The sequence below is a fragment of the Ambystoma mexicanum genome, chromosome 2q (genome assembly GCF_040938575.1).
Source record: "Ambystoma mexicanum isolate Mex_15411 chromosome 2q, UKY_AmexF1_1, whole genome shotgun sequence".
In the NCBI taxonomy this organism is placed as follows: domain Eukaryota; kingdom Metazoa; phylum Chordata; class Amphibia; order Caudata; family Ambystomatidae; genus Ambystoma; species Ambystoma mexicanum.
Window position 1 is genome coordinate 346,631,008 of NC_090924.1, and position 26,483 is coordinate 346,657,490.

General features: G+C 47.4%; 1 protein-coding gene across 5 annotated transcripts in view; it reads right to left on the reverse strand.

The window, feature by feature from the left end:
• Positions 1-26,483, reverse strand: part of ARHGAP17 (Rho GTPase activating protein 17) — a 1,009,368-nt gene that overhangs the window by 461,404 nt on the left and 521,481 nt on the right. For all 5 annotated transcript variants that reach the window (XM_069647362.1, XM_069647363.1, XM_069647360.1 and 2 more), the window contains exons 6-7: positions 917-993; positions 316-427 (exon numbers count right to left, since the gene is read on the reverse strand). In XM_069647362.1, the coding sequence (XP_069503463.1) occupies positions 316-427; positions 917-993 (189 nt within the window). The remainder of the gene's footprint in view (positions 1-315; positions 428-916; positions 994-26,483) is intronic.

Consider the following 26,483-nt stretch of genomic DNA (forward strand, 5'->3'; position numbering starts at 1 on the left):
CAGGCACCTTAACATGCATGAGCTAAAATACGCTTAAAATGTAAAGCAAATACTCGGTCAGATAAGATAAACTGATGAAAAGGATAAATGGTTAAAAGTGATAATTGTGCATGCTATATAGATCACAAGACCTAGCTACATTTCTATTGTGTTGGACGAGGAACTTCCAGATGGTCAGCACTGCACTTTAAAAAGTAAACGCATCAAACGTTCATCAGACAGAAGAAAAGCAATGGGTGCCATAAAGCAAAACGTGGTTAGTAAATGAGGCCTCTCCCGTCACCTTGGCGGTCCTCAGGGAGGATTTGCACATACCCTGCACTGTTCCACTTTGTTCTCAGCCTCGTCCATCTCTTCTTTCAGCGTGTCGATCTTAGATGGGTGCATTTGGAAATTCGTCCCTAGAGATTTGTTGGCCTGATTCCATCTGTGCGAGAAAAGACAAATGTGTTAGTGATACAAAAAGCAGTTTTATTTTCCATGGATTTCAGCGCTATTCTTTGCACAGTGGGTCCAATACATTTCATTAAAGTGTTTGGACTATGGAAAGGAACTTTTCTTCCATCCCAGCAAAATCAAGCAATAGTGTAAAATATTTTAATGTGCCATTTTTCCATGATAGTCTTTGTGATTTCCATGGCAGTTTAACGAAGGGTAAATTCAGGCATTTTGTGACCTGTTGAATTCTCATATTCCCATTGTCTCCCTTTTAACATTCTCAACCCCTGTTGCTGGAACCAGTCAAAGACACTGAGGACAGACCCAGTTCTGATATGGGCGACAACCACATTATTCTTGAATATCATTTATCTTACTCCCTTTCCCCATGCTACCAGACAACACTTGGTTGACTTTGCACAAGTCTTGCTCTGCATGTAGGATTTACACAGCTGTGAGCAGAACAATTACCACATACCTGGCTCGTGCAGAATCCCAGTCCAGGACCAGCTTGGCTAGTTGCTTCCTTTGCTTCTGAATGTTGGGGATATCAGTCTAGAAAAGGGGAGATGATAGAAGTGATTTCATATTCGGACATAAAAATAACAATCCATCAGGTGATTTGGAAGAAGTGCCTTTTTCAAAAATAGTTCGAAAATGAAAAGCAAACATTTTCCTGGCAGAGGCATCCTCCAGCACCGGTTCCTTGACAACAGTATAGATAGCTTCCTGTAAAATGTCACAATATGGCAAAGATTTGGCAGGGGTACCCACAATAAAGGAAAACAGTAGCACTGCCATCAATATATATTGCTCACTAGTGGACCCCACACAGGATTGAAATATTGGTTTCAATTTGTATAGCCCTGGTCCAAATCACTATATTTCTTATTTATTTTCTATTTTAGATATTTTAATAACGCCAGACCTAAAGGACAACATTTCAGTAATACAGGACTGCAGTTGATTTTTAATATAAAAAAAGAACCTTTTCAAGATACCCCACAACATATGCTGCTGCCCACCCTCTCACCTTTCTAAAGGAAGTTCTTAACTCGGTTGCTAACTGGATGAGGCGGGCGAGTGAAAGTTAAGGTGTACATAAATAGTACAAAACAATGCCAAATCAAATAAGAGTAGGGCGAAAACAATATGAAGGATGATCTAAAAGCAGGATTTAATTACTTAAAGTGGAGTGCATGGCAGAGGGGAGAGAATTTCAAAGCTTTGAAGTAAATAGTTTAACAAATTCTATGTATTTATGACATCTACCTTGTTTGTCAAATCAGATTTCTGACCGCTGTTACTATAAAAAAGGGTAGATTCCTTCTCTTATGAATTTTCCCTTGTGTTCAGTGCTCTTCAACTCCTCAAGATTATATCTTCCTGGCCCGCTCTTTTTAAGATCCCGCTCCATTCCACAAACCTTTTTCTTTAAGACTAGAATCCCCTCCCCCCCCAATTGTTCCCCAAGCGGCATCCAGCTTCTTTCCCTCACCATCCGGTGGGGAAGTTGAAGATGAAGCCGATGCCCCCCCCCCCCGCTTTCTTCTTGGCCGCCGCTGCCGCTGAGACTACCGAATCCGGGGTCGGCTGTGCCCTAAGGCACAACGGGGCGGTGTCGGGGACCCGGTACTTCTCGTACCAGTCCCTCTTGGCAGGTGTCGTGGACGGGTTCTTGAGGAGGGCAAGTCCCTCGTCCCAGATGTCATCCAGCAACGGCACCGCGAGGACCGTCTTCCTTTTGGCCTCACGCCGTTGGTAGAGGAAGCCTTCCTTCTTCTCTTCGGGGCAGAGCTGAAAAAGCTCGGATGCCCTGGCAATCATGGCGTGGAAGGAGCCAATCTCGTCGGGCGGGGACGCCCGAGGAATCGGAGATGGGAGGCCAGTCCCGTCGTCACCGCCATCGTCATCCGTCCCCGTCCCCGTCGTGGCCATGTCTGTTCCCGTGTCGTCCCTCAGGACCGGGGAAGGCGACAAAGGCTGAGAAGGCCGTGAGGGCTGAAGGGGCACTGGATGAATTCTCCTCTTGTTTGGAGGGCTTCCCGACGGACCCGGTACAGCTGGGTCGTCCGTCGGGGGTAGGGGCAGTCTCGTCCTCATCACCGTGCATAAGGCTTGGATTGCAGTCAAAATGGCCGCCGATTTGTCCTGCGGCTCGGGTTGCGACGGGCGTGCTGGGAGCGAAGGTTGTTCCTCCTCCACGGGAACCTTGTTGTCGTCGCCACCCTCGCTCTCGTCGTCCCCCATAACCAGCCACCACCCCCGCCCCTCTTTTTCCACCGGGGTCTTCATGGGGGTCTTCTCGATGGGTTTAAAGAGGATTCCCTCCACGAAGGCAGGGAAACTCTGGGCCCCGAGGTCGCCTCCACTGGGATAGCCTCCACAGGCTTTGCCAGGGCCGCAGCAACTCCCTCAATAGAGGCCTTAGCCGGGTGAACCAAGGCCTTCACCACCTTGGGCGAGCTTGAGGCCTTCACCTTAGGGGGAGGGTCACCGCCTCGCTCCCCTTCGGCCTGATCCTTCGAGATCGACCGGGGCCTCTCCAGAAGCTTAGCCAGGTTGTCGGATTTTCTCTTCCCCGAGGCAGAGCGTTGGCTCGTGGTTGATGGCATCGGTGAAGGTGCGCCCTTCCTGGCAGCCGAGGAGCCCAACTGTTCGGCGCTCCCGGTGCCCGCGGACTCGCAGTGCTTTGCCTTTTGTTGGGCCTTCGTCGCCGGGGCCCCCTCACAGGACTTAGAAGACCGCTCAGACTTCTTCTCACCTGCTGGGCTCTTGCCTTCCAGGCAGTTGGAGAGACTGGTCCGACGATCCCTCATAGTCCGATCCGACATGTTCATGCAAAACGCACAGTCCTTCTCCACGTGCATTTTGTCCTTGTGGAGGCAGTAAAGGCATTTCGAATGCTCGCCCTCCTTGAACACATTTTGTAGGCAGATCCTGAACAGTTTGCCGGGAGGCAAGCTTCCCTTCACCTGGGCCATGTTCTTCTAGTCCGCGAGGTAGGCCTCAGAAACTTCTGGAATCCTCCAAGAAGCGTAACTCGATGAAAACTTCACCCTTGAGGGGCGTATATAAATCCGAAACGGGTCCCCGTTGATCGGAAGTAGAAACGGCGGAGCTTGAGGCTCGATTAAACCGAAAAATGAGTTAAATCTCTTTGAAAAAGTGCAAAACGCAGTAAAAGCTCGAGAGCTATAGCACGAGGACTCCCAACACTTGAACGTGCAGTAAAACTCTGAGGATGGTTGCCAGGGGCGAGGCTTAGGGAGAGGGCAGTCATTGGCTGGGGACAGTATGACCCAGAGACCAGTGATTGGTTACTACTAAGAAAGACAGATCAAAAACGAAACGGATACCGATTTTTTCTTTACCGAGGATTCCCAGCCTGACAACGGGAAATATTCATGAGCATGTGAATCCATGCCAGACCCCGTGCTGGAGAAAGTAAAGAATTTTGCATTTGGTAGGAGTCCTACAAAGCAAGACGAAAACCAAGGTTTTAGCAAGGGAATGTACAATAGAAGAGAAAGTGGAAAACATAGGTATCCATCAGCAAAAAATAAAAGCAGGAATGGGCGATGAAGAAATGGGAAGTGGTATAAAATACTGAGAGGAGCAAGAAACTAATAAAGAAAAGGGAGACAGGAGGAAGTACATCTCAAGTGTACTCTATAAGTGTGCTTAGAGAGTTGACAAACAATGGTGGACTGTTTCGGAGTTACCCTAAGGGGGTTGTGTCAAGGAGTACAGAGCGAGGACAGATCAGGCAGAATAAGAAAAATTGGCAGAAAAAGAAATAGGCAAAAAATAGGAGCATTTTTTTTACTAAGAGGGATCGAATGCTACTGAAATCAATTCACATTAAAGACTATTAGCAAAATATAAGGGAAATGAAACAGAAAACAGCACAAACATGGAAAATAATAAAAAAGAATAAAAATGCATGCTGGTTTAGGCGTAGCTACCCTAAAACAAAGAGCACAAGCAAGAGTGTTACCAACTGATCAGACTTTGCAATAATAAACCAAAGGCGACAAAGTGGAGCCTGAGAAGAGGGTCCTTAACTAGAGCAGGAATAGAGGGGGTTTGAGAGGTAGCTCAGAGGCTAGGCTGTAGTTGGTAACAAGTACCAGGAACGTTGTGAGGGAGGATTGGGCAGCGAGTTGTTAAACTGTGACAAGGTGCCTCATTTGTCATCAGAAGAGGAATGCAGCAGTACTCTGTGGGTCTTGAGGACCCACTTTTGCCATGACATGACCTTGGTAGACAATAGAAGGATCCCATACTGGTCACCTAGCACTTTCTTCCCAGCATTACATCTATTTCCAAGAGTGGCGAAAAGACTCATCTCAGTCAGGGAAATAGGCTTCATGATTGGGGAACGCAAGGCTGCATTCTTGGGCCCTTCGCCAGCACGTTGCTGGCAGGGAGAAAACCGAGGAATTGTTAAAAATCAACAAAATCAGTGCATGCTTTTTCACTTTATCGGAACATGGTGGCAGGTGGATGCGTGGAGTAGGACAAGAAAAAAGGAAATTAAGGATGTGTAAGCTCCAGCATGGACAGTGACCCAGAACCAAGCAGAAATTGTACAACAAACCACCAAATTAAATGCCACAAATGCTTCTGCTCAGTGCATGGACATCAGCGAGAGAAACTTACGAAAACACAGGGAACCCAGCGTAATGCTAACTGAGCCCAACATGGCGAATAGGGGCCTTGGAATCTTGGGCCACACAGACCTATCCATGGAAAAAAATTTAAAAAAAACACCAAAAGGAAAATGCAAGCACCTTGTATACTAATGGGGAGGAGATGGAACCATTAAACAAATCAGATCCCTCAGTGTTACGATCATTCTTATTATCATCTGTATAACAAGTGCTAAGGACCTCCCAAATTGGTGGGTGTTAGGAGGGCCTTCCATGGAGAGATTGGTATTACAGAGAGGAGGGAAAGGGAACAGAGAGAAGAACCTGTGTTGTGTAAGACAAGAAGGCTAACTAGCATTGGAGAGGCAAAGAAGTAGGTGGTTCGGCCAGCTAAGTCTAAGCTTGAGAGCGTCCAGGTTGAAGGTACAGACGATAGGAGGCCTGAGAGCTTTGGCCCAAAGGTTGGCAGGGGCCAAAACTCTAGAAAAGCATTCTGAATGAAGCATACAGGGGTTATATCCCAGTCCAAATAAAGGAGCCTTGCTAACATTGAGAACCCAAGTGGGGGTGTAGGAAAGACAATCCAACCCATATGTATCCATGTAGAGAGAGAATACCAAGCCAAAGTAGCATCAAAGAACCACCTAGGGAAAGAAGGATCCAATGCAGGGCTTGCCTCAGTATCAGTTATGAGGTTATTGCCTATTCCTATTATCCAGGTCAAAGACAAAAGAAAGTCAGTAAAATGAAACGTAGGGCAAGTGGGGTCCAATGCAGGGCTTTCCCCATTAGCAATGAGGCCAAAAACAAAGTGCAAGGCAACACCCAGAGCCAAGAAGAAGACAACCAATAACCAAGGTAAAGAAACTTGAAAACTAGAATAGGCAATGAAATCTGTACATTGGGTCCTGCATAGTACTGTTTTCATAGACTTGTCAATTCTGTAGCTAAAATACTTTGCTGTAGGCATCTTGAGCCAGTAGCACTACTGACCAGGAAGGAACCTTTGATGAATATCAGAGGAATATTAAACCTTTCCTTAACCTGAACTTCTTAAGAAGTACTAGGGAGTGAGCAAGTCCTCTAGAATTTTTGAGGAATAGAAAAGAATGTGATTTTGCATGCATTACCCCAGCTTTCAGAAGTATCGTAACATATAAAGCCCTCTAACTGAAAGGAACAAGTTACTTACCTGTAACTGTTGTTCTCCAGCATGGGTCTGGCATGGATTCACATGCTCATGAATATTCCCCGTCGTCAGGCTGGGAATCCTCGGTAAAGAAAAAACCAGTATCAGTTTCGTTTCTGATCTGTCTTTCGTAGTAATAACCAATCACTGGTCTCTGCGTCATACTGACCACAGCCAATGACTGCCCTCTACCTAAGCACCGCCTCTGGCAGCCATCTTCAGATTTGGAAGCACGTGAAGTGGCAGTATGACCAAGTGAAGAGCCGCAGAGGGGTAGGCGGGAGGGTTCACATGTGAATCCATGCCAGACCCATGCTGGAGAACAACAGTTACAGGCAAGTAACTTGTTCCTTCTCCAGCATGGGGTCTGGCATGGATTCACATGCTCATGAATAAAGAATACATAGCAGTACACACATGCACAACCACGGGAGGTGGCAAAGGCTCAACATTAAGCATCACATCAACTCAACATTAAGCATCTTACCTCCTCACCAGGCTCACCTCAGGCGAACAGGTTGCGCAGCACTGCTTGGCCGACCCTGGACTCCTCCCTGGAATCCCGGTCGACGCAGTAGAATTTCGTGAAGGTGTGCGTCGACCTCCACGTAGCAGCCCTGCATATGTCCAGCAGGGGCACACCAGATAGGAACGCTGTGGTAGCTGCGATCGCTCTGGTGGAATGGGCTCTCGGACGGCCAGGCAGCGGTCGGTTTGCCAACCGGTGACAGCACATGATACAGCCGGAGAGCCATCTGGAGATGGAAGCCTTCGAGAGAGCCTTCCCCTGATTGACAGGTCCAAAGTTCACAAAGAGTTGTGACGTCTTCCGAAAACCCTTCGTGCGGTCCACGTAGAACTTCAGCGCTCTAGCTACATCCAGCGAGTGCAAAGTCCTCTCAGCCGGCGACGAAGGCGACGGGAAGAACACAGGTAACACCAAGGGTTCGTTGAGATGGAAGTCCGACGGTACCTTGGGCATGAAGGAGGGGTGCGTCCTGAGCACTACCCTCGTGTCGTGGAAAGTCAAGTACGGAGCCTTGCAGGAAAGGGCCTGGATCTCTCCCACTCGTCGTGCGGAGGTGATGGCCACAAGAAAAGCTGTTTTCCACGATAGAAACTTCAACGGGGCCGAGTGCGGAGGCTCGAACGGAGGTCCCATGAGTTTGGTCAGCACCACGTTGAGCTCCCACGCCGGGGCCGGAGCCTTCACCGGCGGGAACGATCTGAACAGTCCCTTCATGAACTCTTTCACCAGACGATGAGACCACAAGGACGTCCGCCCCGTGGTTCTGGTGTATCGGGAGATCGCAGCAAGATGAATCTTGATGGACGCGTGTGCCAGACCAGCTTTGGCCAGCGTCAGCAGGTACGGCAGTACTTGGGGAGCCGTAATCCGTAGAGGGTTAATCTTCTGTGCGTGGCAACAGACAGAGAACCTCTTCCATTTGTGTCCGTAGCATTTAAGAGTCGAGGACGCCCTGGCCTTTGCAAGAACCTCTCTGCAATCGGCCGGTATGTCGTATCCTCCAAACTCTAGCGCTGCAGGAGCCAGGCCTGCAAGTTCAGCGACTTCGGGTCGTGGTGGAGGATGGCGCCTCCTTCCCTGGAGAGTAGATCCGCGTCCGCCGGCAGCTTGATCGGCGGGGACGCTGACAAGTCCAGAAGGTCCGGGAACCATATCTGCCTCGGCCACGCAGGTGCGACGAGGATCATCCTGCACCGTGACCTCTTGAGCTGGTTGACGAGCCGGATTAGCAGAGGCAAGGGAGGGAACGCGTAGAGGAACAGGCCCTCCCAGGGGAACGAGAAAGCATCGCCCATGCTCCTCGTCTGGGGAAACCTGCTGGCGAACCTCCGGCACTTGGTGTTCGTCCGGTTCTGGATCCCCCGACGGGAGAGGTTCCTCCGTCGGTAACGGTAGCCTCGTCCTTATCTCGGAGCATAAGGACTGTATGGCCAACAAAATGGCCGCCGAGTTGTCTTGCGGCGCTGGCAGAGGGGAATCCGACGGGCGAGCAGGGGCCCCGTCGGTATCCTCGACGATGTCGTCGTCGTCACCTGCGTCGGGGTCCATTCCGACGGGCTGGCCTTCTTCCACGCCTAGGCCGTGGCTTAAGACCTCGATCAGCTCCTCTTCTGAGGTTGAGGCCGACTCTACGACGACGCCCTGCCCCCCCTTCTTCTTCCCCACGGAGGGTTTCACGGGGGTCCTATCGATGGGCACAAAGGAAGACTCCCTCCGAGGAGGCAGGGAGATTCTGGGCCCTGAGGTCGCCACCACTGGTGCAGCCACCACAGGCTGAGCCAGGGCCGCCGCGACCGTTTCGATAGAGGGCTTGGTCGGATGGATCAAGGCCTTCACCACCTTAGGTGCGCTCACCGCCTTATCCTTGAGGGAGGGGGCACTGCCACGCTCCTCCTCTGCCTTAGAGCTCGACCGGGGCCTCTCCAGGAGCTTCGCCGGGTGCTCGGCCTTCCTCTTACCCGACCCAGAGCGTTGGCTCGTGGTTGATGGTGCCGGGGAGGGTGCGCCCTGCCTGGCGCCCGTAGAGCCCGACCGTTCGGCGCTCCCGGTGCCAGCGGACTCGCGGTGCTTGGCCTTATGTTGGGCCCCCGTCGCCGGGGCGCCCTCAAAGGTCTTAGAAGACCGCTCGGATTTCTTCTTCTTCTCGCCAGACGGGCTCTTACCCTCCAGCCAGTTGGCGAGACGTTGATGGCGGTCCTTCATGGTCCGTTCCGACATGTTGCCGCAAAACGCACAGTCCTTCTCCACGTGCGTCTTGTCCTCATGAAGGCAGTAAAGGCAGAAAGAGTGTTCGTCCTCCTTGAAGACGTTCTGCAGCTGGCATCCAGGGCAGACCCTGAACAGCTTTCCGGGCGTCGAGCTTCCCTTCTCCTGGGCCATCTCCGAGACCGGGCCTGAGAAGCTTCTGGAGTCCTCCGAAGTGTAGCTCGACGAAATCTTCACCCTTGAGGGGCACAGATGAATCCGACAAGGGTCCCCGTTGATCGGATGTAGGATCGGTGGAGCTTGAGGCTCTTTTGACCGAAAGAATCGAAGTTTTTTGTGAAAAGCGCAAAAAAATAGCACTAACGCTCGAGAGCAATAGCACGAGGATCCCAACACATGAACGTGCGGTAAAAATCTGAAGATGGCTGCCAGAGGCGGTGCTTAGGTAGAGGGCAGTCATTGGCTGTGGTCAGTATGACGCAGAGACCAGTGATTGGTTATTACTACGAAAGACAGATCAGAAACGAAACTGATACTGGTTTTTTCTTTACCGAGGATTCCCAGCCTGACGACGGGGAATATTCATGAGCATGTGAATCCATGCCAGACCCCATGCTGGAGAATGGTAAAGATACAACTGGAATCAGGTTTGAGATTTATTTCTTTTATAGAGCACTACATGTGTACGAGATACATCAGAGTAGCAAGGGTGGGGGAGGGAGGTGAATCAAGCAAAGGAACAAGGTAAGTGCTAAAAACAGAAATACTCTAGAGACCTTACAAGGGTTGAGCAGTCAGCAATTTTAGAAACGTAACTGCTCACCAATCACAAGAGCTTAATATGCTAACATTAAGTAAACATCCTATAGATCATTTGGGAAAGCCTTCTCGTTCATCAGGGTTTTCAGTGCTTTCCTGAACATAATGTGGTTTGACTCGAGTCAGAGTTCAATGGGTAGTGTTAATTATGACGTGAAATTATTAAGCACAATACCAGGAAGCAGTTTCAAGGCGCAAGGTCATTCCTAAAATGCAAGTGCATTCCAGAAAGCTGGTACTGCGACAGCGAGCCTCCTCTACCTGCAAATATTCATTTTGTAGAACACAGGCATCAGCAAGTTCGTGGAGCTGGACCTGGGGAATATGATCAAGATATGTTTCTGTAGTCAGTTGAAGATGTAGTTTGGGTCTATATTCCACACTGCTCTTCTGGTTATGCACAGGATGTTGATGTCTATTCTGTTTTGAATGGTGTGGAGTGGCCAAGCAATGAGCCATGAGACTCTGGTCTGGTGCAAACAAAAGATCTTTTATTTTAGTACATGGGTTGGGTACCTGCTATAGGTAATAGAGGTTTAACCTACAAGCAATAAGGGCTTTGTACGCCTAAGCAAAACAGTGCATCGAATGAATTAAAGTAAAGTAAGATTTGCTTCCAGGTGTCCAACACAGTCAGTGGTCCTGCATTCCACAAAAAGATATTAAGGTCCTTGTTCTCAACCTGCAAGTGGCTCAAACAAAGTCTTAAAAGGATGGTCAACAAAAGGTTTCAACACAATCTTTATAGGTTTGTAACCTCCAGGCTACTCTAGGCTAATAAACCAAATGCTCCCAAGTGTGGCAGTAAGCAAAAATCATGACCAACTCTTCAAAAGTCCATCCCTATTCTACCGTAATCAACATGATTCACAACAGGAACATGGCTTTCTCAGGATTCACAACTGGTCCCTCTTGGACCTCGGGATTCGAATGTGCAGACTTCAAATTGGTAGCGATGGACATTCATCCCTCCCATTCTGATCAGGGACCTCGTGGGTAAGATGATTTTATGATACCCTTCTGCCATGGGTCAGTGTCCTGCTTTTGGTTCCCTTTGAGTTGCTGGTGGATGGCCCAAAGGCGTAGACCTTCAAATTCCACCAAGGTGAGGCAAGTGCCCCTCGAGCACCGTGGTAACTCCCTCCTTCCAAAAATCTTTGGTATTCTTGATAGGGAGTTCCTCATAGGAATGAGAGTCCTTGTCACCTAGTGGGGAGTCACTCCCAGTGAAGTGCCACTTCCCCAGACACCTAGGTAGGGTTTTGTTTAGCAGGCTCACCTCTCTAGACTCAAAGGGGGGGAGGGGTGACATGTCTCCCCTCGGGGGAGAAGGGAAGTATAGTCCAGATTTGTCACGATATACACATTCACCAATAGGAGACAGTCAGAATAAATAAAAGTACAGCTTCCCTCAATTTCATGAAATCCAAACCGGAGATATGAGGCATTCTGCCAAAAAGTCACAAGTTCCAATATATAGCCTCTTATTATCATATTATAAAATGTATAAAGCGCTAACTAAGGCACAAAGGCATCTAGGCGCTCTTCAGTCAAGGTATTCAGAAATGATGCTGTGGTGGTGCTTTGAAAAGTTAAAGGAGTTACCTAAATTCAGGTAAGTACGCCACTCTATCCTATTCACCAGATAAGACCTACGAAAGGATCATTAACCCAGGGTCGATGACCAGAGGCTAGGTCAGAGAGAGTAAGGGTAAAGGACTTTACACCTAATGTTACCCTGTGGTGAGAGTGGGGGACAGAGACAGGTATGTTCACTTAACAGCCTGTCTCAGATTCTTCCAGATACCACAGACACTGCAAGTCTTCTAGAAACTGTTCGGGACACAATCTTCTATGCTTAGTTCGGGTGAAGAAGGCACAAGGGCCGTGGGTGCAGAGGCCACTGTCCAGGTTGGAAGCCGCTCTCATTTCAGAGCAAGCAGTCTGAGTCAGCTTCAAGACCCAAAACGAAAAAAGATAAGACTTCTGCGGTGCATACCCCTCAGAAACACCTCACAGAACTGAAGGAGGAGTGCACCAATGAACATCACCACAGTCAAGCAGCGACAGGTGATCGTACAGAGGTGAACACAGAAGCAGCCCCAGCACAGCTTTCCCTTGAAGTGAGACAGTTGCAAATGCAGGCACATGCAACTTGTAGCATAAGCTGAATATCTGCAAAGTTCCAAGGCTCTACTCAGAAACAACAACGGATACAGGGAGGTAAAAAAAGACTACATATAAAACGTTATACAGATACAAAGTATCCTAATTGCACTTCACTGTATGGTGATGTGTCCTACTGTAAAAATATAAGTAAAAATCCAGAAAGAGATGTGAGCACTGTGAACTCGTGGTCACTGCGCCTTACTCAAATGGGTTCTGTCCGGTCTTGTTGCACATGCGGTTGGTAGAAACCATAGTGCCCGCGCTCTTGGTGCCCAAAATGTAGGTCAATGCAGTTTGGTGTTTCTACTCCTATCGCGCTGGTGCATTTGATTATATATACTCACTTAATTCACTTTTGAGCCGAGTAAATATAGTCCACATGTTTTTGCTAAGCGTCTTATTTGTGATTTATTGAAATTGTGTTGATCATCAAAAAAATAAACAGGGGATGCCGACACGGGTTTCAACCATAAACAGGTTTTTATCAAGGCTACCATTGTTAACAGCTTCATAAAATATCATATTTTGAGCACACACCATTGTTGTGACATGTGCAGTGTGATCAGTGATTCAGTCCAATTGGTGAAATTATATTCAGATTCAATTTGTTAAATGACATAGGTGTAATTTGAATACAAGTTTGAGGGTTGGACCAGTTTGCATATTTAAGGACAGATATCCACATAATGTGGCAATATGATAGGGTCAGGGATATAAACCACATACGTCAGCATTGAATAGATCACAAATAAAAAAATAAAAAAGGGGGAAAAATAGATTCATAGATTGACAATCATGGCCATGAGAGGAGAGAATGATGCACAAGGGAAGGAAGAGGTAAATGATAATGTGTTAGCTGGCTTATAAGCAAGAAGGCTGTAAATACAGTGGCATGTGGAAGTATAGGTGGATAGGCTCACCCATTTCCCCCTTTTTTTGTTATCCATCCAATGCTGATTTATGTGGTTTTGGTGACCTACTTGAACTTTGACTAGGGCTCCTGGGAAATTGAGTTTTCCTTCTTCAGAGACTGTTATGTGGACTAAAAATTCTGGTCTATTGTGGTTTTGTTGTGATTTTACTGCACCTCGTGTTAGGTTTACCTTTCCTTGCTCAGGTGCAGAAAATACTTGCTGCTGAGCTTCTTTTCATATGTGTAATAAAAGAAAGATGCATAATGCTCGCCTCTGTGTCTTTAATAGAATTAAGACTTTGTAGTGAGTTATTATGTAAAATCTTTATTCAGGCAAGCACCATCAATGTTCAAGCCTACACAATAATATTCGGTACACTTCTTTGTTTTATGGTTCTATCTATTCCTACTATCCTTTTGTCATCATAGACAATCTAAGAATCTTATTTTACTCTATTTTATTTTTCTTCAATTGCTACTGTCCTATGATTGGTGCAAATCGCTTAGGGTCTGATAAATAGTCGAATGAATACTATTGTTCTATAGTTTCAACCTACAACCTATATTATCACAACCAATATAAAACACGCTGAGCCACAGACAACTCGAGGGGTCCTCCACTCGGGGGAAGTCCTAGGCGCGCATACAACCCGGATGAGACCTTGGAGAAGCGAGGGACAACCAAACCCGCGAACTGGCCCGCTGGCTGGAAGAACATCTGGTGCCACAGGCGGGGGGAGACTCAGCCCACATCAACCACAGTGGTGCATGGGCCCCCCACGCCCCACCACTACCTCGTGCACAGCCAGGTAATATCGGGGAGGACACCGCTCAATTGCCCGCCATGCAGTATTGGAGCTGCAAGGAGGAACTCCAACACCGGAGCCATCGTGGTGTGGACTCCAAAACTCCATACCCCCCCCCTTCCGAATTCCACGGATCAATTAAGCACGGGCACCACAACACCGGATCCCAACCCCAGGTGGCCAGGCCTGGACTGAGGGACACTAAATAAGGCATACCAATACACTGCTCTGAGGTAAAGAGGACAGGTGAAAAAGACTTGGCCCGCGGTGTCGGCGACAAGGGCCTCACCCCTCCTCATCACTAAATCGCATGCAGCGAAACAGCGCAAGGGTCAGCCCCAGCCAGCAATCTACAACGTAGCACTAGAGCTGCAGAAGCTGGAAACTCACCCATCGCCCCCCTTCCGAAACCCAAAAGGAGGGGTGTTGGGGGGGGGGGGAATAAAGACAAGACCAAAACAATATACGTGGTGGGACACGGGGTACCCTGTTGCAGGATCCCGCCCTAGGGGAACAGCACTACATAGTGGGGCATAAACAAGACACACCAGAATACTCACCCCCAGCACATCAGTGGTGCAATGCCGACCGAATTGGCTCACATGGAACATTAACCAAAGCCGAGTCCCAATGTGATAACTAGGAGATCTCACAGCTGATGCCTGGTCACTTGGTGGTAAGCCCTCTGAACCCCACAAACAGACTCACCATTGCAACGGGGCAGCACACGTCCCAAATTGGAAACAGTCCATACAAAGTAAAATAACCTACTGACCGAGAGTGTCATACCAGCTGCCCACTACAGCCATGTCAAAATCCCAAAAGGCAGGCAAGCACCAGTCGAAACTGCACTTTGAACAACCAGCCACATGAAAGCAAACACCCACTGAAGAGGACTCCCCGCGGCATACGTCTCTGCCCCCAACGATGGATCCTAGCGAGCCACTTACGGACATTAAGAATATGCTGAGGCAGGTGCAGGTGAGCATACAATCCTTGGATGGGAAACTGAACACTAACCTGCAAGGGCAACCACATGCAAGTACGCTTAGATAAACATAGAGAACGCCTGGACGAGGTAGAGGGCAGAGTGTTGGCGGTTGAAGACGAATCCCGTACCACCACGAGGGACATGGATCTCGTCCAGAGGACACTCAAGGAACTTTCGGACAAACAAGACGGCCTTGAATCCCGCTGCCGCAGGATCAACCTTCAAATTATTGGGGTGCCCGAAGCTTGAGACCAGCGCAATATGGAGAAACTGGTGGAAGATCTGCTGACAGAGACCTTTGGTCAGGAAGGCTTCTTGGAGGTGCTCATTGTGGAGAGGGCCCATCGCATTCCAAGCGGTAAACGGCTGGTGCCAGGTGCCCCCGCGAGGCCCATAATAGCTAGCATTTTAAATTATCGTAACAGACTGGGCCCTCAGGAGAGCTAGGGAACTGGGTCCTATAACATATCAGAGCACACAAATACGATTTTTCCAGACTTCTCAGATAAAGTGCAAAACTCTATGGCTATGGTCTGGGGCAGCACACAAATTCCTAAATGGGGGCAATGGAGGGCAGACATTTTGTACTGTAACGAAATGGATAAAGAATATGGACGAGTAGCGCACCCACAGTCGAGACCTAAAGATATTTGGGGACCATATACACAAAACCTTATTACACAATCCCGTCAGAATGACGACTGCGCCTGAGATTGCCCCACATCTCATCTATTCTCGGGCCGCAACACTGGCTTGACTTACAAAAACCATGACAAACACTGCCATTCACCCCACAGAGGTGAAATCAATGAAAGGAAATTATGACTGTACTGTATCACCACAATGCAAGTTGCTGATGGGAGGGAGGGCGATGGGGGTTTGTAAGTGTTTGTCTGTCACTGTAACACAGACGGCACGTGTTTTTCTTCCTTTGTTGAAAAAATACAATAAAAGTTTTGTTTTTTTAAAAGCATAACAAGTCGTAGCTCACACACGCTCAAATACATTTCAGTTACACAAAGGCTTTATACTTCAATGTACGTCAGCTACAATGTCATTCTACGTTGCAAATAGAAAAAACTATCTGGCGGAGGGATAGGTTAAGGGAACACATACCTATAGTTTATGTAGGTGTTAGTTAACATAATTGGCTGCAGCTTATCAAGTAGACATGCCTCGAACTACGTATAATACAGATAATAGTAGAAAAGCAGCAGCAGATTGGCTTCTGCAATAATGTATTGTCCATCCTCACATAGGCCATCCTGATTGGCTTGCACTCTTCCAACCTTGGACATTCGGCTTGTTAGCAGCACGTAAGCAAAACAAAACTCAGGTGCGCGGGAACGTCAGACAACTGCCCACTTGCCCAATAAGCCTACCATCTCCCATTAGTTAGGCCCTAAGCCAAGCCTCTTCTTTGTAGTTGAGCTTGCTGACCCTTCTCTTCCTCTGAACTTTAAAGGGAGTGAAGGTACATTGCTATTTTTGTCTGGAGCATTATGAATTGGCCTTGTTCTCTGGTCTTGCACCACGTGTGAGACCATGATTATGTCCATCTCATCCTCCTATTTAGTGCTATTCGATTCAATTATACTGGCTGCATAGCCTCTGGTGACTTGATTGCTCTGTCTTGCATATGCTTTCTGCATCTTTAATCTTTCAATACTTGGCACACGCAAATGTTTACTCCTTTACTTAATCTAAGAGAAATATGTCCTACGTAAATGGCTTACCTTCGGACTCCTTTTGTGCTTTGCAATTGCTTCTTACTGCTGCACCCTTGTTCCTGAGCCAAACAAATATTCTTTGTTCTTGCACAAATTTGTATTTCAATGCCTGTCAGCTCTGCAACCTTGGTCTCCCTCCTTGGAGCTTTTAGCTTACTATTATACGAAACAGACTTCGATCTTCTCATCATAGCTGCTTTACCCGCGTTATATATTTCCTACGTTTAGCAAGCTTCTATACATCTCATCTACCTTGCGTTTCTGCGTATATCATTCTACTGCATCTCTTCTTATCTTCTCAGTGCATATGATTTCTTCACATTTGCATATTCAGATACTTTATTAATTCAGTCCCATCTTCATTCTAAGTATTTGTACATTGTTTTAGTGCGTCCTCATCTCTTCTGTGCATGATGTCACATTACACACGTCAGACTTTACTCATAGTACTTCTATGTCCATGGGTGTCTGCAGACTTCCTTCTATGACATCAGTTCGAGGGTACATTCGGTCCGGTTGTCTGAGCACTTAACGTCTTTCATATCTTCGATGCGGTATTGGGACAATACCAGGTGTCATGCACAGTGCTTTCTTGCTGTTCTTCAAATATGACAGAGGTGGGTGGGCTCCATGAGTGATGTGTACATCTGCGTCTCTACACTATAAATTGCAATAGGGTTCCAGTAATGGCCATGTGTTTGTTTCAATCCTGCCAATGAAATCCCATGTCTTTCATAATAAAACAGTGTACATTTCTTCTGATAATTGGGAGTGCCAGGGCTGGCGCTTTAGCCAATTACCCTTTAATTGTTTTAAATGCTTCCTCTGCCCCGATGACCATTGTATTGTATGGGTTCTGTAATGTTAGCCTTTGTACAGTGTTGTAATGGTTTCACTATCTCAGCGTAGCATGATACTCACTTTAGTCTTATGGAGAGTGTTCAAAATGTGTGCACTACTCCTAATTTAGTTTTTTCTATTAAAAATAAGTAAGTCACATGATGCCTTTCCAAGAATATTTTTAAAATAATAATTTGAAATGGTGCATTTTACAACAATTGCTCAGCAGAAATTGTGTTAAAAGTCATGATTTAGAGGCAGTTTCGGAGCAGAAAGAGATTCCAGTGCTTCAGATGTCAGTAACTAACAGTCGACCCAAGTATTCAGTTGGAGCACATTATGTAGGTGCACAACAAACCATTGTGCACCAGAATCACAGCAGACCAATATAAATGTGTTCCACATCACTAAAGTAGTGGTTGGAAGAACAAGTTACTTACCAACTGTAACGTTCTTGCGACAGGATGTTCCTCCCACTTATTCCTCATTTTATTCGTATCTCGCCAGCTACGCGGCTTCGGAAAAAAGATTATTGGCCGAGGGCACCGTGCATGACGTTGGGGCGCTGATGTCCCTCGACGGGCTCTATACCGTGTCGACGTCACCATCAGTATAAGTAGCTTGTGCCGCGCCAGTTGGCTTCAGTTCTGTTTTTTCGAGGAAATAGTCAAACAACATCCAGGTGTGCCTCATGACTGAAAAACTCTTTGTGAGAGAGAAGTGTAATTAATGCAAACTGTACTGCGGGGTAGGATGGGAGGGTCGATGAGGAATACGTGGGAGGAACATCCTGTCGGAAGAACGTTACAGTTGGTAAGTAACTTGTTCTTCGAATTTATTGTGTCCTCCCATGTATTCCTCATCTTATAATGGACCCCCATAGCAGTGGCAATTTAGGATTTGGCAGTACTAATTATTTTTCTCATGGACTGAATGGAGTACCGACTTAGCAAATAATCCTTAATTGAAAGAAGCATCTAAGCAGTAATGCTTGATGAAGGTATACATTGATGCCCATGTTGCAGCTGAACAAATATCCGCTGCAGGGACTCCCATCTTCAGAGCCGCAGAAGTAGCCATACCCCTAGTGGAATGGGCTCGAAGCTCAACCGGCTGGTCCTTTCCCGCCAATCTGTACCACTCAACTATGGCCAAAATGATCCAGCGGGATATGGTCTGTTTTGTCATTGCTAATTTCAATTTATAGCCAGTATAACTTACAAAAATGTGGTTATCCTGACGTAATTTTGACATTCTTGAAATATAAAAACTGAGAACCCTTTTTGGGTCCAGTCTATGAAACCTCTCCTCTTCTTTGCCCAAAAGAGGAGGAGGGAACACCGTTGATAGTATGATTTTTTTGTGGCAAGTGAAAGTCAGAAAATACTTTTGGCAAGAAAGAAGGTTTAACCTTAAGTACCTCCTTGTGAAAAGTAGTGTACAGAGGTTTGCATGAGAGCCTGCAACTCACTAACCCTGCGGGCTGATGTTAAGGCCACAAGAAGGACAGTTTTTAAAGTTAGAAGCCTCAAGGGACAGGAAGGCAGTGGCTCAGAATGTATACAAGTTAGGAACTTGAGTAGAAGATTTAAATCCCAAGTCAGGACATGAAAAGGGACTGAGGGTACACATTAGTGAGCCCTTTCAGGAATTTAATGATTAATGGAATTTTGAAGTAGGAAACCTCTTCTGAGGAGTGCTTGAAAATGGATAGCGCGGCCAGATATCCTTTTATTGTTCCGATCTGGAGACCCAGATTGGCTAGATGTAATAGCAAATAAAGCACCATTGGGGTGCCACATTGAAAAGGGTCCACATCCTTCTCCCTACACCAGATGCTGAATTTATTCCAACAACACCGGTATAGGGATTTAGTTGCTGGCCTTCTGGTCGAAAGAAAAATTTCCATTACGTCATGCGGAAGATCCCAATCCTTATATCTCAACCTCTCAGAAACCATGCGTGAAGGTTGAGTGTCTTGACCTCTGGATGGAGAACCCGACCTTCCTCTTGCGAGAGAAGGTCCTCTCTTTGCGGAAGACATATTGGAGGGCAGATGGACATGTCCAGAAGGTCCGGGTACAACGTCCTCCTGGCCCAATCCGGGGAAATTAGGATCACGGTTCTCCTGAACTTTCTCAACCTCCTGATTACGTGAGGAATCACAGGGACTGGCGGAAACGCGTACAGAGTGGAAAATCCCAGTCCACCACAAACGCGTCTCCTAGAGCTCCTCTCGGAGGGAATTCCCTTGAGCAGTCCTATTTGCACTTCCGATTCACCCTGGTCGCGAACAGATCCACTTGAGGGGTTCCCCAAAGGGTGAAAATCTCTCGAAGGACTTCCTGAGCTACTTCCCACTCGTGGGTCAGTGTGTTCTGCTTGCTCAGAGAGTTTGCTGCTGTGTTCTGCTCTTCAGCTAGCTGAACTGCCGATAGACAGATTTCTTCTCATATTGCCCAGAACCAGAGCTGCATTGCCTCTCTGCACAGTGGTAGTGACCCTACTCCTCCTCTCTTGTTGAGGTAGTATATGGCCACCGTGTTGTCCATCATTATCAAGACATTCTTTCCCTTTACAGAGGGCAGGAAGGCCTTCAGCGCTAGTCTGATTACCCTCAGCTCTAAGGGGTTGATTTGTAGTTTGGACTCCGATGGTGACCAACGACCGCTTATAGTCAGATTGTTGGTGTGGGCTCCCCACCCCGTGAGTGATGAGTCCGTCACTACAGTTCTCTCTGGCCATGGTTGCCAAAAAAATTCTCCCTTGAGAATGTTGTCGTTGCAAGCCCACCAAAGAATGTCTTGAGCAACTGTGCTTGAAACTTGCAGAAGATGTGACGTATTCCCCGAAAATTTGGACCACTTAGTCCTGAGAGCCCATTGGAGGGATCTCATCCTCAATCGGGCCTCTGGCACTAGAAAGATGCAGGATGCCATGAGACAGAGCAACCTCAGAAAATCGAAGGCCGGAAGATGTTGGGCATTTTGGAATCTTCTTTACCATCTGCAGAATGTGGAGAGCTCTCGTCTCGTGAGGCGAGGCTTTGCCCGAGGAAGTATCCAGGACTGCTCCGATAAACTGGAGCTTTTGGGATGGTATCATGTGGGACTTCTTGAAATTGAGGGAGAAGCCCAGTCTGTGAAGGGAGTGACAGGTTATTGACAGATGTTCCTGAGCTTGTTTGGAAGAACGCGCTCTGATCAACCAATCGTGCAGGTAGGGGTAGACGTGAATCTCCCTCTCCTGAGACTCGCTGCCACAACTGCCATCAGTTTGGTGAAAACGCTTAGGGCGGAGTTCAGCCCAAATGGAGCAACTCGAAACTGATAGTGAGAACTGCCAGCCGTGAACCTCTGGTACTTTCTGTGCTTGAGATGGATTGGGACATGAAAGTAAGTATCCTGAAGGTCCAATGATGCCAACCAGTCTGGGAGTTGGAGAGCCTGAAGGATCTGAGAAAGGGTTACCATCTTGAACTTGTTCTTCCTGAGGAACTTGTTCAAGTTGCTCAAGTCCAAGATGGGTCTCAATCCTCCTTCCTTCTTTGGGATGAGAAAGTAAGGGGAGTACCAACCCTTGTTCCTCTCCGCTACAGGTACCTGTTCTATTGCACCTTTCTCCAGCAGGGTTAAAATTTCCTTCACAAGGAGCGGATCTGGAATTTTGACAGAGTTGGTTCCAGGTGGATGGTCCTGAGACCTTTTTAGGAAGGGGAGGCAGTAACCTTGAGCTACTGTCTCCAGTGCCCAAGCATCTGAAGTAACGCCCCGCCATTCTTTCAGATGCTGTGAGATTCTGCCCCCCACCGGGGTGTTGTGTGATAAGGCATCAGAGTCACTTAGAGGCGGCTGCAGCAGTGGCTGCTGGCAAAGAAGTCATTCCTGATGCTGGTTTCGCACCTCTTCCTCGTACACCACGAGGAACATTTCTTTTGCCTCTTTGAACGACCTCTCCAGGAAGATGTGCTCGAATAGGGTTTCTGAGGCTGTCGCATAGAGGCGCTAAGAGATTTAGCCGCCACTTTTGAGGTCTGCAGTTTTTCTAAGCTTTCATCAACTTTAATACCAAACAGCCTCAACCCATCAAAAGACATGTTGCAAACCCAGAGTTCCACAACCACGCAAATCTGCATAGCACTGTGCTTACAACCATGGATCTGCTGATGCCATCAGCAGTATCCAGTCCAGATTGGAGACATCACCCCCCCCCGCACCGCCCCATCGCCTCCTTGCCATCTTTTATAATATTCAGGAAGCCTTCCCTTTTCCTCGCCTTCCGGAATATGTTCAGCCGCCCACTGTGATTTGGTCCCACAGGGTATGGGTAAACATGGCCAGGGTACAGGTGACATTTGCTGACTTGAGAGCCATGATACCCGAGGTAAAGACCTTACAGGCCCAAGCATCCACCTTCTTATGCCCTCTACCCGGGGGGATAGACGGATAGGCTGTTTGTCTTGACGAAGTTGCTGCCCAAATAACCAGACTTTCAGGTGTGGGATGCCTCTTTAAGTAATCAGGGTCACTACTAGAAACTATTTTTTAGGAAAATTACTATTAACAGCAGAAGCAGTCCCAGGAGCCTCCCAGTTTTTTTCCACTGTCCTCTGAATTGCACTATGGAAAAGGAGAACCGAGTCCTTCTGGGAGCCCTGGTCCAGGATATCAGTCATATCATCCTGATCAAATGTGGGTGAGGATCTACCCCAGCCCATGTATTCAACAACCCTATTCATCAAACTCCTGTACCTTGAATCTGCATGTTCTGCAGGGTCAGGTTTTGTAAATTCTAGCTCTGGTGACGTATCAATGCCACTAGCAGAGTGAAGGGTGTCACACCTCTCTGGTACCAAACTGTACTCCAAAAGGAGAAACTTCTGAGGCACTTTCCTCTTCAAAGATAGAGACTTAAATAGTCTGATTTAGGTAAAGGAGCAAATCTCCTTTCCTGTGACTGAATTTGCTTCGAGGAATCGAAAGGAGTCTTCGAAGGTGACGATAACGTCTTCGAAGAAGGCGTCACAAATGCCCTCGACGACTTATGTTTTTTCGTCGGTGTCGGAGAATCACTCGATTCTCGAAGAACCTTCGACGATTTTACGTCAGGTCGAGATTTTCGAGGTTCACTCTTACTACTAGATCTTTCCACAGTAGTTTTAGACTCTCCTGCGTCGTGTAATGGAGCGACCGGGGTCTGGCACTTTTGAGGTTTGAGGGGGTCAAGGCCGCATTCTCAAAGACCTTCATCATCTTCCTTTTAATTCATCCCATTTCCTTGGGGAATCTGACTTAGTCCGACATCTCACCAATTTGGTAGATGTATCAGAGGAAGAGGAGGGAGATCTATGTGATCAAGATCTCTTGGAATGTTTATGTCGATCCGAATCCTTCGATTTGCCCGACTTTCTATGTTTTTTTTTTTTAATCGAGGCCCTTGGAAGCTTCCCGCCCCACCGCCAGTTTAACTTTTCTCTCACGAAGAGCCATCTTTGTCATCGACTGATAGGAGCCACAGTCGCCGGTTCGATGGTCCGAACCCAGGCACCAAAGACAAACACGGTAAGGGTCTGTAATCCACATTTTCGATCCACAGTCGATACATTTTTTGAACCCCGTCTTGGGAGTAGAAGGGGTAAAAGACAACATTTTCTCAAAGAAAATTTTGAAGCGTGCCGTTAACTCGAGAGCAAAGCAATTGGAAAAACGGAACTGAAGCCAAAGGGCACGGCACAAGCTACTTATACTGATGGTGACATCGACACGGTACGGAGCCCGTCGAGGGACACCGACGCCACAACCTCGTGCACAGCGCCCTCTGCCGAGAAATTGTTTCCGAAGCAGCAAAGCTGGCGAGATACAAATTTCATAAGATGAGGAATACGTGGGAGGACAAAATCCATTCGAACAGTATGCTATTACCACAATGGGAAGAACCATAATCAAATGGCAGTAACAATTACAAAAGTTTTAAGTCTAATCTATGAAGGCTTCTTCCAAACAGGATCACCCCTGCTCATCCAGAAATTTCAAGGACAACATTGGCTCGCTTGCCCCCACACTCGCTGATTTCTGCACCAACTCTTTTGCCACTGTCTCTTTCCTTCCCCTCCTCCTTCAAGCACTCCATTGTGCGCCCACTATTGAAAAACCTTCAGCAGACCCTACCTGTCCATCCATCCATCCATCCATCCATCCATCCATCCATCCATCCATCCATCCATCCATCCAACTACTCCCCCACCTATTTCAATCACCCCCTTCCTGGGAAACTGCTTGCCCCAACTCAACTAGCACATTGAACTTGTTGGTGGTCTCCACGATCATCAATCTGGATTCTGAGCATCCAGAGGCACGGAAACTGCTCTTCTGAACACCTCTGAAGAACTACTTGCATCCCTGAACTCCAACTCCCCAACTGGCTTCATTCTACTTGGTCTCTCTTCTACCTTTGACGCTGTCAACCATTCCATCTTCATACAAAGGCTCCACGATACCTTTGGTATCTCGAAACAGGCACTGAAATGGCTGACTTCTTTCCTAACTGACCGCTCTTTCCATGTCATCCTGGGCACTTTTTCCTCTCCTACGTCCTTCTCCACCTGTGGTGTCCTCCATGGATCCATCCTCTTCCCCTGGCTCTTCAACATCTTCTTTGCTCAGGTGGCACACCTCATCTCCTCCTTCTCCTCCAACTTCCAGTGTTAAGTGGACAACTCTTTTTCAGACTTCCTGCGGACTCACTCCCACCTTCCCTCCTACATCCCTGACTGCCTGTCTGCATCCAGGCTTGGTGCTCTTCCAATGATCTCTGCCTCAATGTCAGCAAAACTGAGATCCTTCCTATTGGGACCCCTACTCCCTTCTTCCTTTCGCTCTGTCCTTCCAACTTGGACTCTCCCACTGCTCCTTCTTCAGAAACCAGAAACCTTGGAGTCATCTTTGACTCCTCTTTGTCCTTCCTCCCTCACATGCAGGACATTGCCAAGTCCCACTTCCAACTCTTCCTTCTCAAAGGAATTCTCCCATTTCTCACTTTCCGCTAGAAGCTCATTGTTTCCCGAACACTGGTTCTCTCTATGCTTGACTATTGCAACAGCCTCCTCTTCAATCTACCTTCTTTCCCTCTTCAACCTCTTCAGATAATCTAGAATAGAGCAGCAAGACTTATCCTTGGCCTTAAGCCCAAGGACCGCATCTCTCCTGCCATAAAAAGCCTCCACTGCTGCCTGCACAGATCAAATTAAAATCCCTCTGCATCATCCACAAGGCTGTCTGGGACCGGGGACCACATTATCTGCAATTCTCTCTTACCAAATACTCTGCTTCTAGACCTCTACGCTCCTCTGGCACCAACTCTGCGTGTAAAGCGTTTAGCTAAACAGAGTGCAGGAGGCCGCTCGCTTTCTCAGCTGGATCAGTCCTCTGGAACAGCCTCCCCCCTCCATCTGCGTCTTGAGCAGGACCTTCTGAAGTTCAGAAAGCACCTCAAGATTCTCCTGATTTTCCCCCTCCTTCCCTTCTTCCTTCCTCTGCTAATCCCACAGTTGCTGTGATTGGTGTCTTGGACCCTTATGCATCCTCTGGGCCTCTGACCTTTCACACCCAATCTCCCCAGTATCCTTCTTCCTCAGCACTTGCCTACACACCCTCCGCACTGGAGATTTGCACTTTCCTCCCAACGCGGCTCCTGGAAGCATAGCACTTACTATACCCTGCACTTCATCTGTGGCTCACCCTGAAACACGGGTATTACCCGAATTGACCGATCACAATTGACATTTTGACCTAATTGACCGAATTACAGTGGTCCTAATTGACCTTCTGTACAATTTACCGTTTAGTTATTATATAGATATATTGGGTTGGTTTTGTGTAATAATGTAAGGGGATTGGGTGGGAGATTGCAGGGGGTTTGGATTGGGTGGGAGGTTGCAGGGGTGGGGAGGGGGTTTCCACCTGCATATATGTCCTAATTGACCTTTTAAATTTGGTCAATTGTCAATTCAGTCAATTGTGAAAAGGTCAATTGTAAAAAATCAATTCGTATACAACCAAAACACGGACACCACAGCACCTAGCCCACCTCTTCCTTCCTGCACTTGCACGTTCTGAATACTCGAGGCATAGTAGGTTCAGCCATCCCTTCCCCCTCTGTATTTTTTGTGTTTAATTGTACTGCTATCCCAGGTTTCCTCCCTGCTGCCCTGTGGGTGCTTTGAAACAATGTATTTCCTGTATAAGCCCCTAACAAGCAAACAAATAAATAAATAACAGTTGCACCAGGTGACTGAATATTGTTCATACTATGCAATTAAATATAATACAATCAGAATTGCCAGGACATCATTAAACAATCAAACAGCAGAAACATGACTGCCTGCCACCACATGCTAGGTTATTATTTGGCTACTGGGGAGGTTACTTGTTTCCGCTGTGGGCATCCATACCTTGTTTACCTCAGTCCTTCATTTTGCCTGTTAATTCTCTGGCCTTTATCTTCTACATGGACGGTCTCCTGTACATGATTGCGAGACAGGGTACCAGTTGCCCCTGCCCCTCTGATTTGTTTCTCTACCTGCTTCTAAAAGCAGGATGAGCCGACATTCAGTGGTATACACTGGCTACAGCTGCATCCTGCCTTCTAATTTTCAATCTCAACACAAACTCCCCCAGCCCCCGTCCCCTATGAGGAGCCAGAGTAAGGAGTGAGACAGTCTGATTTGGTTCACAATACATTTATTCAAATAATAAAGGGGTAGGGAAAAACGTCTCACTTGCCCTAACTTTGAGGGGTTTCCCTTCCTCAAAAAAACAACTACGGTGACAGTTGTCAGGATGTCAAAATAAATGTCCACTGTTCTGTGTCCAAAAACCTATTCTGACCGCATAACTCCTAGGATAAACAATAAATTGCACCTGGTTGCTTTCCTGCAACCTACCTTCAGTTAGGCTATGTACTGCCCCAGAGTGTCTGTACACCCACCCAATGTAATGTTTGCCCATATATTGGCCTTGGATCTTGTTAGAGGAGGTGGATTTCCTTCCCTTCATAGGATGTGGGCATGCCAGGGGGCACCATCCCCGTCCCCTGGTCTTTCCTCTTTGGGTTAGTAGTTTGTCACTACTTATTCATTTGCCAAGGGGACAATCCACATCTTTGGTCTTTTGGTCTTCTGTTTTCATTTCCAAGGTGGACA